A 15767-nucleotide genomic window follows, 5' to 3' on the forward strand; every position below is an offset into this window, starting at 1 on the left:
GCTCAGGTGCTGGTACAGAAGTTGGGTATGCGAGATGAAAACAAGGCTACTCGATTGCTCAATACAGAGAACGGATCTTTGAGTAGGTCATCTTCTCTTGTTCCATTCATCTTTACAAGGATTAGTCTTTGTGGTGTGTAAAGCCATTCATTTTCTTGACTTGTGATCTAACTTTTCTTGTTAAAACTAATTTCTCCTGTTTTCTTAGGGGCATGTTTTCTCCGTTCTCCATCCTGTTCAATGTATTGGCCCCCAGGATATCGTTTTTCCTCTTTGTTATTCTATGCTTTTTAGAAAAACAGTTGCTCCTGGAATGCTTCTGTTTTAGTCGTCTTTGGGAGGAAACATTTGGAGTTCCTGAATTCCAAATGAACACTTGGACTTACATGTGATTGCACTTACTGTTTGATGCCAAGGTAGTAAATCATACATGTATGTACAGTTTTGTATAGAGAAGAATCTTGTGGAAATGTTTTCTTTTTGTTTCATGCCTTAGAGCTTTCGCTCAGAATTTGTTCTTTTGGTTCTGATTATATCTGGGAGAGAAAACGTTTGGGCTTTCTCTGAATTCCAAAATGAAGATTTGGTCATATAGGTGCTTGCACGTATTTACCAATAGCAAGTTGATTTCTGTATGCATGTTGTCTGTGTTCTGGAGATTGGCTTTCTGCTGAATAGGAATGCCTTGACATTTAAGTCAATACTTTCTTCATCTCAGTGCAGGTACTCTGAGAAGCCAATTCTGTTTTGCTCTGACTTGAGCAATGTGATAATAATGGCTGATCTGGCCCTGTATGAGCCTTTTTGTGAAGCTACAAGTATCTTATAATATTTGCTGCTTCTTTTATGGTCCTCTCATTGCTGCAGTATGTTCTTGCTGCAACAAGGCGGTTCTGATATCAATGAAGGAATGCAGAACTTTTCAACCATACAAGGGGACTGGCCCAAGCTAGCTTCTCTTATATAAGATAATGAACTACAACCAAGAAGAGGCTTGTATGCTGGGGAAGTGGCTCACATACCAAAGTCCCTAGCAAAAAGATTGACCATCTTACAAGAAAGCATGTAAGTGTATGGATCCCTGTTCTAAGCCAAAGCTCAACATAATATCTTTGTTGATGCTGTGACCAAGATCTATCGAACTCATCAGTAACCAACAAGAGCACCTGACAAAGGCCTCAGTGGTGATAGGAGTATTTGTTGAGCAGAGGTCTTGTTGGACAGAGAATGACTCACTGTGTTGCCTGTTGGCAGTGATTGGTTGCTTCGCTGCAAGGAGCATTGGCAGTTGCCTCTGCATGGCCAGAGAAGCAGAGGCAACTGAGTAGGTGAAGTTTGGTACTTGCTGCCCTTAACTTTGAAGGCACTGTTACAAATCTCATGGATTGCCCATATTTTGGCTCTGTTCGAGCAATTGGACTCGTGTTTTAAAACCTTTTCTGAAGCTTTTTTGACTTGGACAATTATCTGTTTTGTTGCTACACCGGGCAAAACAATGGCCAGCACATACAAGCAGCAAAAGCAAGCACTGGCAAGCTCAAGCAGTAACAAACAAACATGAAGCATTGGTCATGGCTGAGTTTTTTCTTCACCTCCGGAGTGCCGACAGAAACTCAGTATGAAGACTTTGTATAAATGGATGCTCAAGTATGTGTGGGTGTGTGGATTTGTATGTGTGAGAGCATACTTTTATACTATGGTCTACACCCACTGTTGGGCGCTGATGACGTCAGTGGGGATGTCATAGTAGCTAGTCCTTGCTATGCGTGATGGAGTTCACGGTTTTCAATCTTATGAGTGACTATCGTGAGATTGAAACTGCACTATGTTGTGTTTTTAGAGGATGGGTTTGGGAATGTTCCTGGATTCATCTAGGTATATGAAGCATTGGTTCCAATAGAGGACCTACATGAAGATGGGCAAAGCATGAGTGCTTGAAACACAATTGAAGTAAAAAACAAGGGAGGCAAACCTACACATGGGTTGAGTTATGTAAGTGGATAGTGCAGGCAAACACGTGGCAAGCTACGTATCATGCATGGAGTTTGGTATGGACATAGTCGACGGTTCGGTGATCTCGCCTAGTTTTGTGGAGGATTCTCATAAGTTTCTCTAGGGTGTCTCGCCGTGTGATTGTTGCATTGTGATACTCGTCTGCCTCTCATCCATTGACGCTCTATTTCAAGGCTCGTTGCAAGGTAAAGTAGTAGAGTGCTTGTCTAATTTCCTGATTCTCTTTGTAAGCTCTCAATCATGTTTTAGTTGTAAAGTCCTCCAACAAGCCTGGTAGGGATGAGGAGGATCCTTGATGGTTGTCACTTGCAGTTTTTATGACATGCAATAATAAAGTATTGTTAGATTTTGAGTCTATTTCTCTTGGGTGCTTTTCTAAAGGTTATCGTATGTGTGTGTGGTATATGAAGTAGTCACAGCAGCAACAGTTGGTATCTGAGCCATAGAGGAGGAGATGGAAACCAAGCCTGCTGACCCGATGAAGTTGGTGATCTTCTCTTGAAAAAACTTTCCAGCTTGGCAGTTGAGTCCCTGTTTGTACTACATGGAAAAGGGATTGTGGTCTGTTGTTGCAAGAACAGAAAAGAAATCGACTAGCAAAGCAGCACAAGAGATGTTTGGTAAGAACATAGACAGGGAGAGCAGGAATGGAAAAGCCCTTAGAATATTGCGAAGAGCTCTGGGTCCCAAGTTCAATTACCACATGGACTTCACAAAGCCAACAAGTGACAATTGGACCACCAAGGAGGCTTTGTTCGGGTGGCACTTGAAGAGTAGCAAGAGCTTTACAGTTTGAAGATGGCAAATAGTATCACTCTCAGAGAGCATCTTAACAAGCTGAGATTTATCTTGCGACAATTGCTTGACCTGAGCATGAGGGTTGAGGAAGGTGACAACAAGGTTGTACTTCTGCTGAGCCTACCTCCTGCATATGATAGTATAGTAAAGATACTCCATGTGAATGGAGACATGACCTTAGCTGAAGTGATCACAACCCTGCTAGATGAAGAACGACATCAAAATATGGAATCAGGATATGACGAGGAGCGTGTTTACATTTCGAAGATTTCTATCGGCAAAGGTAAAGCTATGAAGGAGAGTCGTTCCAAGTTGAAGTGTGGATGTTAGATATGCTCAATGCCCCACCCTCTTGGTAACCACCAGTGGTCCAAGGTGCTCAAGTTGTAAGGCTCCCATATGAGGAGAAGCCATGTGTGAAGAGCCCGGGACACTCGATGGATCGTGACTTGCATGTCAGATGAGGTCTATCAATGAGACCGTTGATGGTAGAAAGGTGATTGTGTGGGAGCCCCTTATTCTTGCTGGGGCCTGGGGGCCAACTGGCCTATTACGCTCAAGTCGAGGTAACATGACCTCGGAAGGGTCAGTCGACATTTTCCTTTAAAGGATCAATGTTTGTATTATATTTGTTTGGGCTTCATGTAAATGATAAAAAAGGAATCAAGGTCAAGGTCCTTGGTGAGGGTGACATGGCACTAGACTAGGTGGATCTAAGGGTAAGGGACCTAAATGCATGAAATGTGCCGAGGGGCAAATGGTTTTAATGATATCCCAAGAGGGGTAAATGATGCATTAAGGAGGGACCCTAAAATGAAGACATGTGGCATACTAGATCCATCTAGGGAATCTTAGGGCTTGGTGGAAATCAAGTAAGAAAATGCTTCAACGTAACGATTTGTGAAGAGAGAGAACTTACGACCACCAAGATCGGCTGGGAGGTAATTTAATGTGCCTGCGCCCGTGATTCGACGTAACAAGTTAGGAGTAAACAAGTTTTTGTGTGTCATTTGTTACGCTCAAGTCGAGGTAACATGACCTCGGAAGGGTCAGTCAACATTTTCCTTTAAAGGATCAATGTTTGTATTATATTTGTTTGGGCTTCATGTAAATGATAAAAAAGGAATCAAGGTCAAGGTCCTGGGTGAGGGTGACATGGCACTAGACTAGGTGGATCTAAGGCTAAGGGACCTAAATGCATGAAATGTGCCAAGGGGCAAATGGTTTTAATGATATCCCAAGAGAGGGGTAAATGATGCATTAAGGAGGGACCCTAAAATGAAGACATGTGGCATATTAGATCCATCTAGGGAATCTTGGGGCTTGGTGGAAATCAAGTAAGAAAATGCTTCAACGTAACGATTTGTGAAGAGAGAGAACTTACGACCACTGAGATTAGCTGGGAGGTGATTTAATGTGCCTGCGCGCGTGATTCGACGTAACAAGTTAGGAGTAAACAAGTTTTTGTGTGTCATGGCCCCCTGCTGAGGAGTCCCAAGGGGGCCAGCGGCCCCCCTAGTGGGGGTTTGGGAGCGAGAGCCCCCAAGGCGACGGTATAGGAAATATTCCCTGAATATCCCATGGACGACTAGTTAGTTCCACCGACTAGGTTGACTGGTCGGCTCCACCGACTAGGTTGACTGGTCGACTCCACCGACTACGTTGATCCGACTACCGCCCTCATAGCTATAAAGAGGCGACCTCCCCAGTCCATTGCATCAGATCAGATCAGATCTTCCAGCTAGTAGCTCTTCACCTAGTATCTGTCTAGATCGCCATCTAAGCTCCAATGTGGAAGGGCACGGGTGGACGGAGCCATCATCTGTACTACATCAGTATTGAAGGAAAAGTTTGTTCCTCTCCAGTTTGTTGTGTACTCTCTATTCTTTGTTCAGTTTCTGTTCCGTTGAAAGATGCTGGACTGCCAAACCACTTTTGGGGTGAGGTTGTCAATACTGCGGTTTATATCCTTAATCACAGCTATACAAAGGCACTCAAAGGTAAAACACCACATGAGGCTTACAGCGGTAAGAAGCCATCTGTCTCCCACTTCTGAACGTTTGGGTATGAATGTTGAGATATCGAGCTCCACTCGCGATATGCCAGGGTGATCGTTGTGCATTTATGTCACCGACTTGTTAGCTACAGATGCGGTTGGTACACCGCCCACGAATAATAGCTGGATGACAGCTATCCTTATCTACACTAGTTCGTGGCTCAGTTAGTATGCCACCTTAGATAGTTGAGTTTGGTTTGAGACCCACATATAGGGTTCTTCTATTTCTTTGTACTTGAGTTCTTTTGGCTTTCACAACTAAGAAGAGGAAAACTGTTTCCAGCCTCCACCTTTGTGTGTATTCCCCCATTGTGCATGTGAGAAAGCCGCAAGTGAGACTCCTTCCCTCTCTCCCACTATCTTCACATGGTATCAGAGCCTTGTTCGTGGTAAGGAGCTCAAGAAAGCAAACCAAGTTCGCAGTGTCCTGGTAAGAGGACCAGTGTTGCTTTCCTTTTTCGAGTTTGGGAGCAAATCTCTGCAGGTAGCACAGCCGGAAGTGCAAGAGTGCACTGTCTCAGATTGAGACGCCCTTCGAGGTGTGGCGAGAGGGCATTATATGCTGCGGGAATGGGCGAAGCCCTCAGTGACTTTATTTTTTTGATTCGAGGCCATTTCGGGGCCCGTTTTGAAGGCGGAAGTTCTTCGCAGGCACTCAGAAAAAGGCCCTGTTTTGGCTGTGCGACCACTGCGCGGCTAGTCGGTGAAAAGTTACCGCAGAAATTACATCGTATGCCTGTGTGCAGAGATATTGGGAGTTGCAGAATCATGCTTGTTGCCTGTTGATGCAAAATCGTCACTAGGAAGTGACTGTGTGGTGAAATACCACTTTCGTCAGTTTTGCAGATCTGCCCGTGTGAGGCAAAAGCTGTGTTTTTTGCAGTGACAGAATATTTTGCAGTGTTCTGTAATGGCGTCTGATTCTCTTTCACAGATTGTCACTGAAAAGCTTGACAAGAACAACTTCCAAGCATAGAAGTTTAGAATGACGAATTTCCTTATGGGAAAAGGCTACTGGGAGTTTATTACAGGAAATGAAGAAGAACCAGTTCTTCCTAATGTTCCCAATCAACAGGAAATGCAGGCATTTAAAGGATGGCATGAGAGAGCCATAAAAGTTATGTACAGGCTGTCTATCAGTATTTCAGATTCAATGATTGTGCATATTCAGGATGCAAGTACGCCAAAGGTGGCATGGGATACTTTGGCTAAAATGTACAGCACAAATACGCAGGCCAGAAAAATGCAGCTCAAGCAGGAGTTGCACAATGTGCAGAGAGAAAATATGAGCATAAATGACTACCACATGAAGGTGAAGAAAATTGCGGATGTACTTGCTTTCATTGGGTCGCCAGTGGATGATGACGATTTAGTTTCTGTGACCTTGAATGGTCTAGGAAAGGATTATGCACAGTTCCGGACATCCATTGCTGTCCGTGAAAAATTTTTTGATTTTGAGGAGTTGATTGCTCTTCTAATTTCTGAAGAGCAGAGAAATGGTGGTGCATCTTCTTCAGGAGGAACCTCAAAAGAAACTGTCTTCTACTCAAATGCTGGAAGGGGTAGAGGCAGAGGTAGAGGAGGCCGATCTGGAGGCCGTGGTAGAAATCAGAATATGAAGCAAACTCAAGAAAACCAGTCCTATGCAGGAGGACGTGGTAACTCTAGAGGCAGGGGGAGCCAAAGAGGTCGTGGTGGATGGCAGAGAGGCCAAAATGCAAACAGCAATGTTGAATGCTACTACTGTGGTAAAATGGGGCATATGGCTAAAGACTGCTACAAAAAGCAGAATGACATTATGAATGGAAAATTGCAGCAAGGCAATTATGCATCCTCTAGTAGACAAGTTGATGACAGAAATGAACATTTGTTTATGGTACAGCATATGACAAATTCTGTGACAAGTGCCGAAGAAAGCAATGATGTGTGGTATGTTGACTCAGGTGCATCAAACCGCATGACAGGTCACGCTGAATGGATGCAGGATGCAAGGAAAATGAAAAAACCAGGATTTGTGGAGACTGGTGATGATACTGCACATCCTATTGTGCAGATTGGCAAAATTCCTTTGTCTATGCAGGATGGGAAAAAGAAATACTTGTCTGATGTATTTCATGTTTCGAACATCACCAAGAACCTGGTTTCTGTTGGTCAAATGGTTGAGCAGGGCTTGCAGGTCAGATTCAATCCTCATGGATGTTTTGTTGAGGATATGAAGAATAATGGTCGCTTGATAGCAAAAGGAAAGAAGAAAGGCAGGATGTTTACGCTGGATGCGGACATGCCTAAATTGAGTGCAGCAATGTTTGCACATGGGACCGGTGTAGTTGCAGATATTGATATCTGGCATAAACGCATTGGTCATGTTAATGTACAGCGACTTAAATCAATGCAGGCCCAAAATATTGTTGTAGGATTTTGCCTAAATTCAAGGTTGCAAAAATGCATAAGGTGTGTGAAGCCTGTCAATTTGGAAAACAGGCAAGGAAACCATTTCCTAAACATGTTCAAGAGAGTAAAAAGCCATTGGAATTAATCCACTCTGATGTGTGGACTACTAAAGCTGCATCTATTGGAGGCTGTCACTATTTTGTCACATTTATTGATGACTTCAGCAGAAAACTTTGGGTGTATTTTATGAAAAAGAAAAGTGAAGTGTTTGGGCACTTCAAAGCTTTTAAAGCTATGGTTGAAAAAGAAACAGGCCTGCAAATAAAATGCCTAAGGTCAGATGGAGGGGGAGAGTACCTCTCAAATGAGTTTGCAAGATTCCTGCAGGAGCATGGCACAAAGCAGCAATATTCATGCAGTGATACCCCACAGCAAAATGGAATTGCAGAAAGGAAAAACAGGCATATTGGAGAGGTATCTCGGGCCATGCTAAATGAAAAAGATCTACCAGATTATTATTGGGCTGAAGCAGTTGCTACAGCAGTTTATATAATGAACAGGACTCCCACTGCAGCAATATATGGCATGACGCCAGAGGAGATGTATACTGGTAGGAAACCAGACATTTCTCATTTGAAAATTTTTGGTTTCATTGCCTATGTTCATGTGCCAGATGAGTTGAGGTCCAAGTTGGATCCAAAGGCTGAGAAGTGCGTCTTTATTGGTTATTCTCTGCAGCAGAAAGGGTATAGATGCTATAACCCTTCTACACGTAAGTTCACAGTGAGCAGAGATGTTTTTGATGAGATGAGCAGCTGGTATAAACCAGTAAATGTGATGATTGATGTAGATGCACAAAATGGTAATGTTGCACAAAATTCACAGCAGCAATCACAAAATATCAGTGGACCTGCAGTGTCCTCTAGCAGTGGTTCACATACTTCGCCATGGACAGGTAGATTGAGATTATGAGAATCTCCTCAAAGCAATGCAGATAGTGGTACGCAGGTATCATGAAAAGGAAAAGAGAAGGTAGATCAGCCCATGTTTGATGTGAATGCAGGTCACTCTTATGTGGATGGTGAATCCAGTGGCTCAGAGCAGAGCATTGATGATGAGTTGGGTATTCCTTCTGTTGTTACACCTGGAGTAAGAAAGACCAGGGATGTTTTGAGAGCACCTGGAAGTGAGCCTATTTTGCGCAGGTCTACCAGGGTTAGGTATCCTGTGGATAGGCTGAAATATGATGGATTTACAGCCATTCACTATGCCTATATGGTCAAAGTGATACAGGAACCAAAACCCACTTCTTTTGAGCAAGCCATGGGAAATGAAAAATGGGAGAAAGCCATGGATGAAGAAATGGATGCCTTGGATGCAAATGCTACATGGGAATTGGTGCCTTTGCCTAAAGACAAGAATGCAATTGGCTGTAAGTGGGTTTATAAGATCAAGCACAATGCAGATGGTTCTGTGAATAGATACAAGGTAAGATTAGTTGTTAAGGGGTATGCACATACATATGGCATTGATTATGAAGAAACTTTCAGCCCGGTTGCAAGGATGGCAACCGTAAGAGCAGCCATTGCTATGGTTGCATCAAAGGGATGGTCTTTACATCAGATGGATGTAAAGAATGCCTTCTTGCATGGTGATTTGCAAGAAGAGGTCTTTATGGAGCAGCCAGCAGGTTATGTTCATGCTATTCATCCTGAGTTTGTTTGCAGGTTGAAGAAAGCCTTGTATGGCTTGAAGCAAGCACCTAGAGCATGGTCTGACAAGATAGGACAGTATCTTGTCGCTATTGGCTTTTAGATTTTCAAGACAGATTTCTCACTCTATGTAAGAAAAACAGAGAAAGGGATTATGTTGCTTGTCATTTATGTTGATGATTTGATCATCACAGGTGATAGTGATGAAGATATCTTTCATGTGAAAATGCTATTGAGGCAGAACTTTGAGATGAAGGATTTGGGAGAGCTGCGTTATTTCTTGGGCATTGAGGTGATTAGATCACCAAGTGGGATACAGCTCTTGCAGAGGCAGTATGGATTGGACATGGTGTCCAAATATGGGATGACAGGCTGTAAGCCTATTTCAGTTCCTTTGGAGCAGAATGTGAAGCTGAGCACAGATGCAGGTGAGTTTCTGGAAGACCCTACTATGTACAGACGCATAGTAGGAAGTTTGATTTACATGACTGTTACTAGGCCAGATTTGAGCTATGCTGTTGGGTTGGTAAGTGAGTTTATGCAGGCTCCAAGGAAATCGCATTTGGATGCAGCTAGACGTATACTCAGGTATGTGAAGTCCACATTGCAGTATGGACTATTTTATGAGGCTGGGGTTCAGATACAGTTGCATGGATACACTGATGCTGATTGGGCTGGTAGTATTTCTGATAGACGATCTACCAGTGGATATGTGTTCTCTTTTGGGAGTGCTGCAGTCACTGGGAGCAGCAAGAAACAGCCTACAGTTGCCTTGTCGAGCACAGAGGCTGAGTACAGGGGTGCAGCAATGGCTGCATGTGAGGTAGCTTGGTTGCATAAGCTACTCTATGATATGCATCAGTCTACAGATGGGCCAGTTGTCATTTATTGTGACAACATGAGCAGCATACACTTGGCAAAGAACCCAGTCTTTCATGCTAGAACAAAGCACATTGAGGTGCATTATTACTATATGCGGGAGAAGGTTTTACTAGGTCTTATTGATCTAGTTTATGTCAGCACAGAGGATCAGGTAGCTGACATATTCACGAAAGCATTGGGCGCAGAGAAGTTGCGCAAGTTCAGAGACCTGCTTGGTGTGCAGGAATTGGGATTGAGCTCGAGGGGGAGTGTTGAGATATCGAGCTCCACTCGCGATATGCCAGGGTGACTGTTGTGCATTTATGTCACCGACTTGTTAGCTACAGATGCGGTTGGTACACCGCCCACGAATAATAGCTGGATGACAGCTATCCTTATCTACACTAGTTCGTGGCTCAGTTAGTATGCCACCTTAGATAGTTGAGTTTAGTTTGAGACCCACATATAGGGTTCTTCTATTTCTTTGTACTTGAGTTCTTTTGGCTTTCACAACTAAGAAGAGGAAAACTGTTTTCAGCCTCCACCTTTGTGTGTATTCCCCCATTGTGCATGTGAGAAACCCGCAAGTGAGACTCCTTCCCTCTCTCCCACTATCTTTACAATGAATGCTATGCGCATGTACCAGACAAAGAGAGAAACAAGCTACAACCAAAAAGCACCAAATGTATCTTCTTAGGCTATTGTGATGAGAAGAAAGCCTATACGTTGTATGACCAAGAGGCAATAGCGAGCCGCGATGTGGTGTTTAGGGAGCAGCCACATGTAGTGGAGGCAAAGAAGAGCTCTTCCACTTTATCATCAAGCGAAGAGGTAATTCACTATGGATCTGTCCCAAGAGCTATAAAGGAGAAGGAAATATCAGATGATGAAGGTATAAGTCACCAACCTGTTGTTACACCACCGGAAAAGCCATTGCCGCAATGGGTAAGGCAGCTCTATGACCATGATAACCAGATGCCTATGTCTGTTGAGCAGCATGCAGATGGACCAAGGTGGTCTCAGAGAATCGAGGAGCAAAGGAAGGCTTCTGCTCACATAGTCAATATGGCCTTGATGGTTGAGATTATTGCTGAAGTAAAGGAGCCTGCGAGTTTGGAGGAAGCACTTGCAGACCGAGATTGGAAAAATGCTATGCAAGTAGAATATGACAGCATCATGAAGAATGAAACTTGGGAGCTGGTAGATCGACCACCTAATAGAAAGGTTATTGGCACCAAGTGGGTTTGGAAGGTAAAGTACAAGGCCGATGGGACTTTGAAAAAGTACAAAGCGAGATTGGTTGCACAAGGATTTTCGCAGGTTGAAGGGTTTGATTTTCAGGAATCTTTCGCTCCGAGTGTCAGAATGACCGCTATTCGCACAATACTATCGGTGGCTGCTCATAAAAAGTGGCCAGTTTATCAAATGGATGTTAAATCAGTATTCTTGAATGGTGGCCTCAAGGAGGAGGTGTACGTGGCTCAGCCAGCTGGGTTTGAGGCCCCCCATTCTGAGAACAAGGTATGTAAGCTGAAGAAGGCTCTGTACGAGCTGAAACAAGCCCCAAGAGCATGTTACCAACGGATAGATAAGTTCTTTCATAAATTAAACTTCAAAAGATGTGCCTCAAATGCTAACTTATATGTGTACATGAAAGGTGGAAAAACTGCTATTATTATTCTTTATGTGGATGATCTCCTTATTACAGGTGACTATGAAGACATGATCCAGTAGAGTAGAAAGGCGTTGAGCACAGAGTTTGAGATGACAGACTTAGGCTTGATGCACTTGTGTTTGGGGATTGAAGTCTGGCAAGAGCCAAGCAAGATTTTCATCTCTCAGCAAAAATATGCAAGGGAGATCTTGAAGGCATTTGGTATGTCCGAGTGCAAGGAGATAGCTACACCTATGGAGGTAAATGCAAGGTTGTCTATGGAGGATGCCTCACTACCAGCAGACATCGGGAGGTACAGGAAGTTGGTCGGTAGTCTCATCTATCTGTGCAACACTAGACCGAACATCAGTTTTACTGTTGGCGTTTTGAGCGGGTTCTCCAATAAGCCCCGGGAGAATCATTGGAATGCACGGATGCGGGTGCTCAGGTATGTGAAGGGCACTCTTGATTATGGCATCGCCTATGGTACGGGTACTTCCTTGGCTGGTCATTGTGACTCAGATTGGGCTGAAGATGTGATTCCAGGAAATCAGTTTCTGGATATTGTCTCTCTTTAGGTTCAGGTATCTTCTCTTGGATGAGTAAGAAACAACCAACAGTGGCATTGTCTTCTACCAAGGCTGAGTACAAGGCAGCATGTTTTGCCGCTTGTGAAGCAGTGTGGCTAAGGAGGATCTTATGGCACATGGGACTGCAAGAGGATGAGGCAACTGTGCTGAGGTGTGACAATCAAAGCTGCATGGCCATTACTAAAAATCCAGTGTTTCATGCGTGCACAAAACATAGAGAGATTCAATATCACTATGTGCGTGATTTGATCGAGGACGGGATAATGGAATTGGTCTACTGTCCAACAGAGCAAAATGGAGCAGATATCTTCACCAAGGCACTCGGGATGGATCAGCTTCAGGATTAGCTTCAGAGACTCAGCATTAGGCCGAGAAGGTAGTTCACCTATGGGTGGACATTGAGGGGGAGTCAAAGATTTCTATCGGAAAAGGTAAAGCTATGAAGGAGAGTCGTTTCAAGTTGAAGTGTGGATGTTAGATATGCTCAATGCCCCACCCTCCTGGTAACCACCAATGGTCCAAGGTGTTCAAGTTGTAAGGCCCCCATGTGAGGAGAAGCCATGTGTGGAGCCCGGGACACTGGATGGATCGTGACTTGCATGTCAGATGAGGTCTATCAATGAGACCATTGATGGTAGAAAGGTGATTGTGTGGGAGCTCCTTATTCTTGCTGGGGCCTGGGAGCCAGCTGGCCCCCAGCTGGGGAGTCCTAGGGGGGCCAGCGATCCCCTTGGTGGGGGTTCGGGAGTGAGAGCTCCTGAGGCGACGGTATGGGGAATATTCTCTGAATATTTCATGGACGACTAGTCGGTTCCACCGACTAGGTTGACTGGTCGGCTCCACCGACTAGGTCGACTAGTCGACTCCATCGACTACGTTGATTCGACTACCGCCCTCATAGCTATAAAGAGGCGACCTCCCCAGTCCATTGCATTAGATCAGTTCAGATCAGATCAGATCTTCCAGCTAGTAGTTGTTCACCTAGTATCTGTCTAGATCGCCATCTAAGCTTCACTGTGGGAGCGCACGGGTGGACGGAGCCATCATCTGTACTACATCAGTGTTGAAGGAAAGGTTTGTTCCTCTCCAGTTTGTTGTGTACTCTCTATTCTTTGTTCAGTTTCTGTTCCACTGCACCGTGTAATTTAATAGTGGATACTGTGGTAAACCTAGACATCGCAAGGAGTTCTGTTACAAGAAGCGAGAGGACAATGAAAATAGCCTCAGCTAGGAGGTCACACAGGTCCGTAAGGAGCTGGCTGATGTACTTCGTCAAGTAGCAACAACCTGGAGCAGATGCCCAAAATGGAGGAGCGGATAGCCACCATGCAGTTGGCCATTGAGGAGACTACCAATGGGTGGATGTTGCGAAACAAAGGCTACTGTTTCAGACACCCTACTCGAGCAGCAACAAAGAACCAACAAGGCTTCGGACATTAGTGTCTGGGGGATCCATGTACCTCCACCATTGCCATTGATGATGCTGTTAGGAAATGGAGTCAATTTGAGTGACTTTTAGTGTGTTCTAGGGTAGTACTATACTACTTTATATCCTAGAGTGCCATGTGTCACTATGGGACTTATCCCATATACATTTGACACTTAGAGTGTGTGTGCCTATCCTATAAAGGCATTGTATTTTCATTGTCATTTTCATTAAGCCTCATGCCTTTCTTGATCATGTAAGTACTTTGCTTAGTTGTATATTTCTTTCTCGCATTATTTCATTTCCATTATGCTTTCCTAGTCTTGCTTTTCCTTTCCAGTTAATCAAGAGGCTTTTACTAAGGAGTTGCATGGACATGGTGAAATCGAAGCTTAGTAAAGGAGGGATTAAATGGGGCAAGTATAGTGAAGAAGATGATTATTTATGTACAAGGGTAGAGTATGTGTCTTGTACCAAATTCTTTATGAATCTTATAATAGTTCAAGTGCTAAACACTCGGAAATTTTGAGACTTACGGACTTTTAAAAAGAAACTTTTCCTAGCATGGAACGAACTAATGCATCAAAGATTATGTATTAAGTACCAAAAATGCCATGTCAATAAACCTGAACTAGTCATACTTTGGAGGGCTACTCAAATTATGAGTATATGGATCATCCACAGAGTGATGGTTAAACTGCATGGGTCAATCGGGTCATAGAGAATGTGCTACGAGCATGTCTACGTAGGAAACAAACTAATTGGAAAGAGTATCTACCCATAACATAGTTTGCATACACAATGCAAAACATTTTGCAAGAGGTTTAGTCCATTGATGGTAAAATATGGATTTCAATTTAAAAGAAAGTGAGATAAACTTCTGCAATAGAGATTAAAGAAGTATTAATGATTTTAGACGGGGGACCACTTGGTGCCTTAGTCCAACCTCAAGTGGCCTAGGTCCCCCTCTTTACCCAAAACCCCCCAAAAAAAACCACCACCAAGGGACTAAACTGATCACAACAATGCCTTGTTTGCATTACATGATGGAGAAAAAGGGACCGTTGCCCATAGCTTAGCAAGTGGTACGAGGGAGCATACAGGAAGATGATAAAGAGCCAACAAGAATTTCCGAGGTAGCATCTGTTTAGGCTCCTTAAGGCCTTGATTTGGACTCCCTACGCCTTTTACATGGATAGCTTGCTGGAAAACGATGGCTGGAATCAGTTCCAATGAAGCCTTACTAATAGAACTTGTGGTTGCGTCTAGAGAAAAGAAGGCATCCTTCTAGGACGAGGCTTGCTTTCAAATATCTGATCGAGCGCTTGGGTGCACCCTGGTGTCAGTTCATATGTTGATTTTAGCTGTTTGCATGATGTATTGCAACCACAAGCCAGGGGTTTGACTGCATTTCAAACCACATGAAGGTTCTTGAAGACTTGTGGACTCTTAGGGGTGTCAAGGAGCACTATCAGGTTCTTGAGCACTGCACTTGTGCCAGTGGCATTTTGTTCAGGTGTAAGTACACACAGTTTTCTCACTCCAGCATTACGATCTTCCTTGGTGGTCATTGTAGCGTAACATTCACCCAGGCTGGTGCATTGATTGTTGTTTTCCTGAGTTAGTAGTTCTTGGTGTTTGCACTGTCAATCAATTTCAGATTGAGGATCTGTCCAAATGCAATACAAGTTATGCACTGGATGGACGGATATTTTTTGCTATATACCTAGCTTTTCTCATGTCTTAAAAAAGAGGAAGATCCAAAGATTATTTGCCTCCTCTTGCAGTTATTGAGAGAAAAGCTACTACATTTAATAACTTGTTTTTATGGAGAATATTAATTTCACTCTACTTGTTATTTGTACAGGTGTATGTGAGTATTACCAAGGTGCTTGTGACAGACTTTTTACGTTAGAGTTCGATCGTATAAGAAAGTCCATGGGTGTGATTGTGGCTGAGGTTACAGAAGGTTTTAGACGGAGCAACAAACTCCTAGTGAAGGTTGGTCTCAAAACGCTTTATAAGTGGCAGCTCTCTATTTGGTATTTTGACCATGCTCACGTTCTCTCTCTTTGCCAATATCTCTTTCTTGTTTGACTGGCGGAAATTGAGGGAAATTTTAGTTTGCAAGGTCTATAAATTTATTTTGCATATTTTTCATAAACAAATGATCTTTGCATTTGTTTCGAATTTGATTCTGTTCCACTGAAATACCACGTGCCTACTTGAGCATTTGCTGTTAAGTAATTAGATGTACATGTTTAAC

At 43.5% G+C, this 15767-nt stretch overlaps 1 protein-coding gene across 1 annotated transcript in view; it reads left to right on the forward strand.

Annotated features, from left to right (window-relative positions):
- The window catches only part of LOC147902066 (calcium-transporting ATPase, endoplasmic reticulum-type-like), a 56517-nt gene that overhangs the window by 38549 nt on the left and 2201 nt on the right, over positions 1-15767 (forward strand). Inside the window, exons 5-6 of the mRNA XM_087374662.1 lie at positions 7-82; positions 15369-15502. Coding sequence (XP_087230788.1) covers positions 7-82; positions 15369-15502 — 210 coding nt within the window. The remainder of the gene's footprint in view (positions 1-6; positions 83-15368; positions 15503-15767) is intronic.

The sequence above is a fragment of the Dipteris shenzhenensis genome, chromosome 5 (genome assembly GCF_047967505.1).
Source record: "Dipteris shenzhenensis isolate YYH24624 ecotype China chromosome 5, Dip_SZ_1.0, whole genome shotgun sequence".
NCBI lineage: Eukaryota > Viridiplantae > Streptophyta > Polypodiopsida > Gleicheniales > Dipteridaceae > Dipteris > Dipteris shenzhenensis.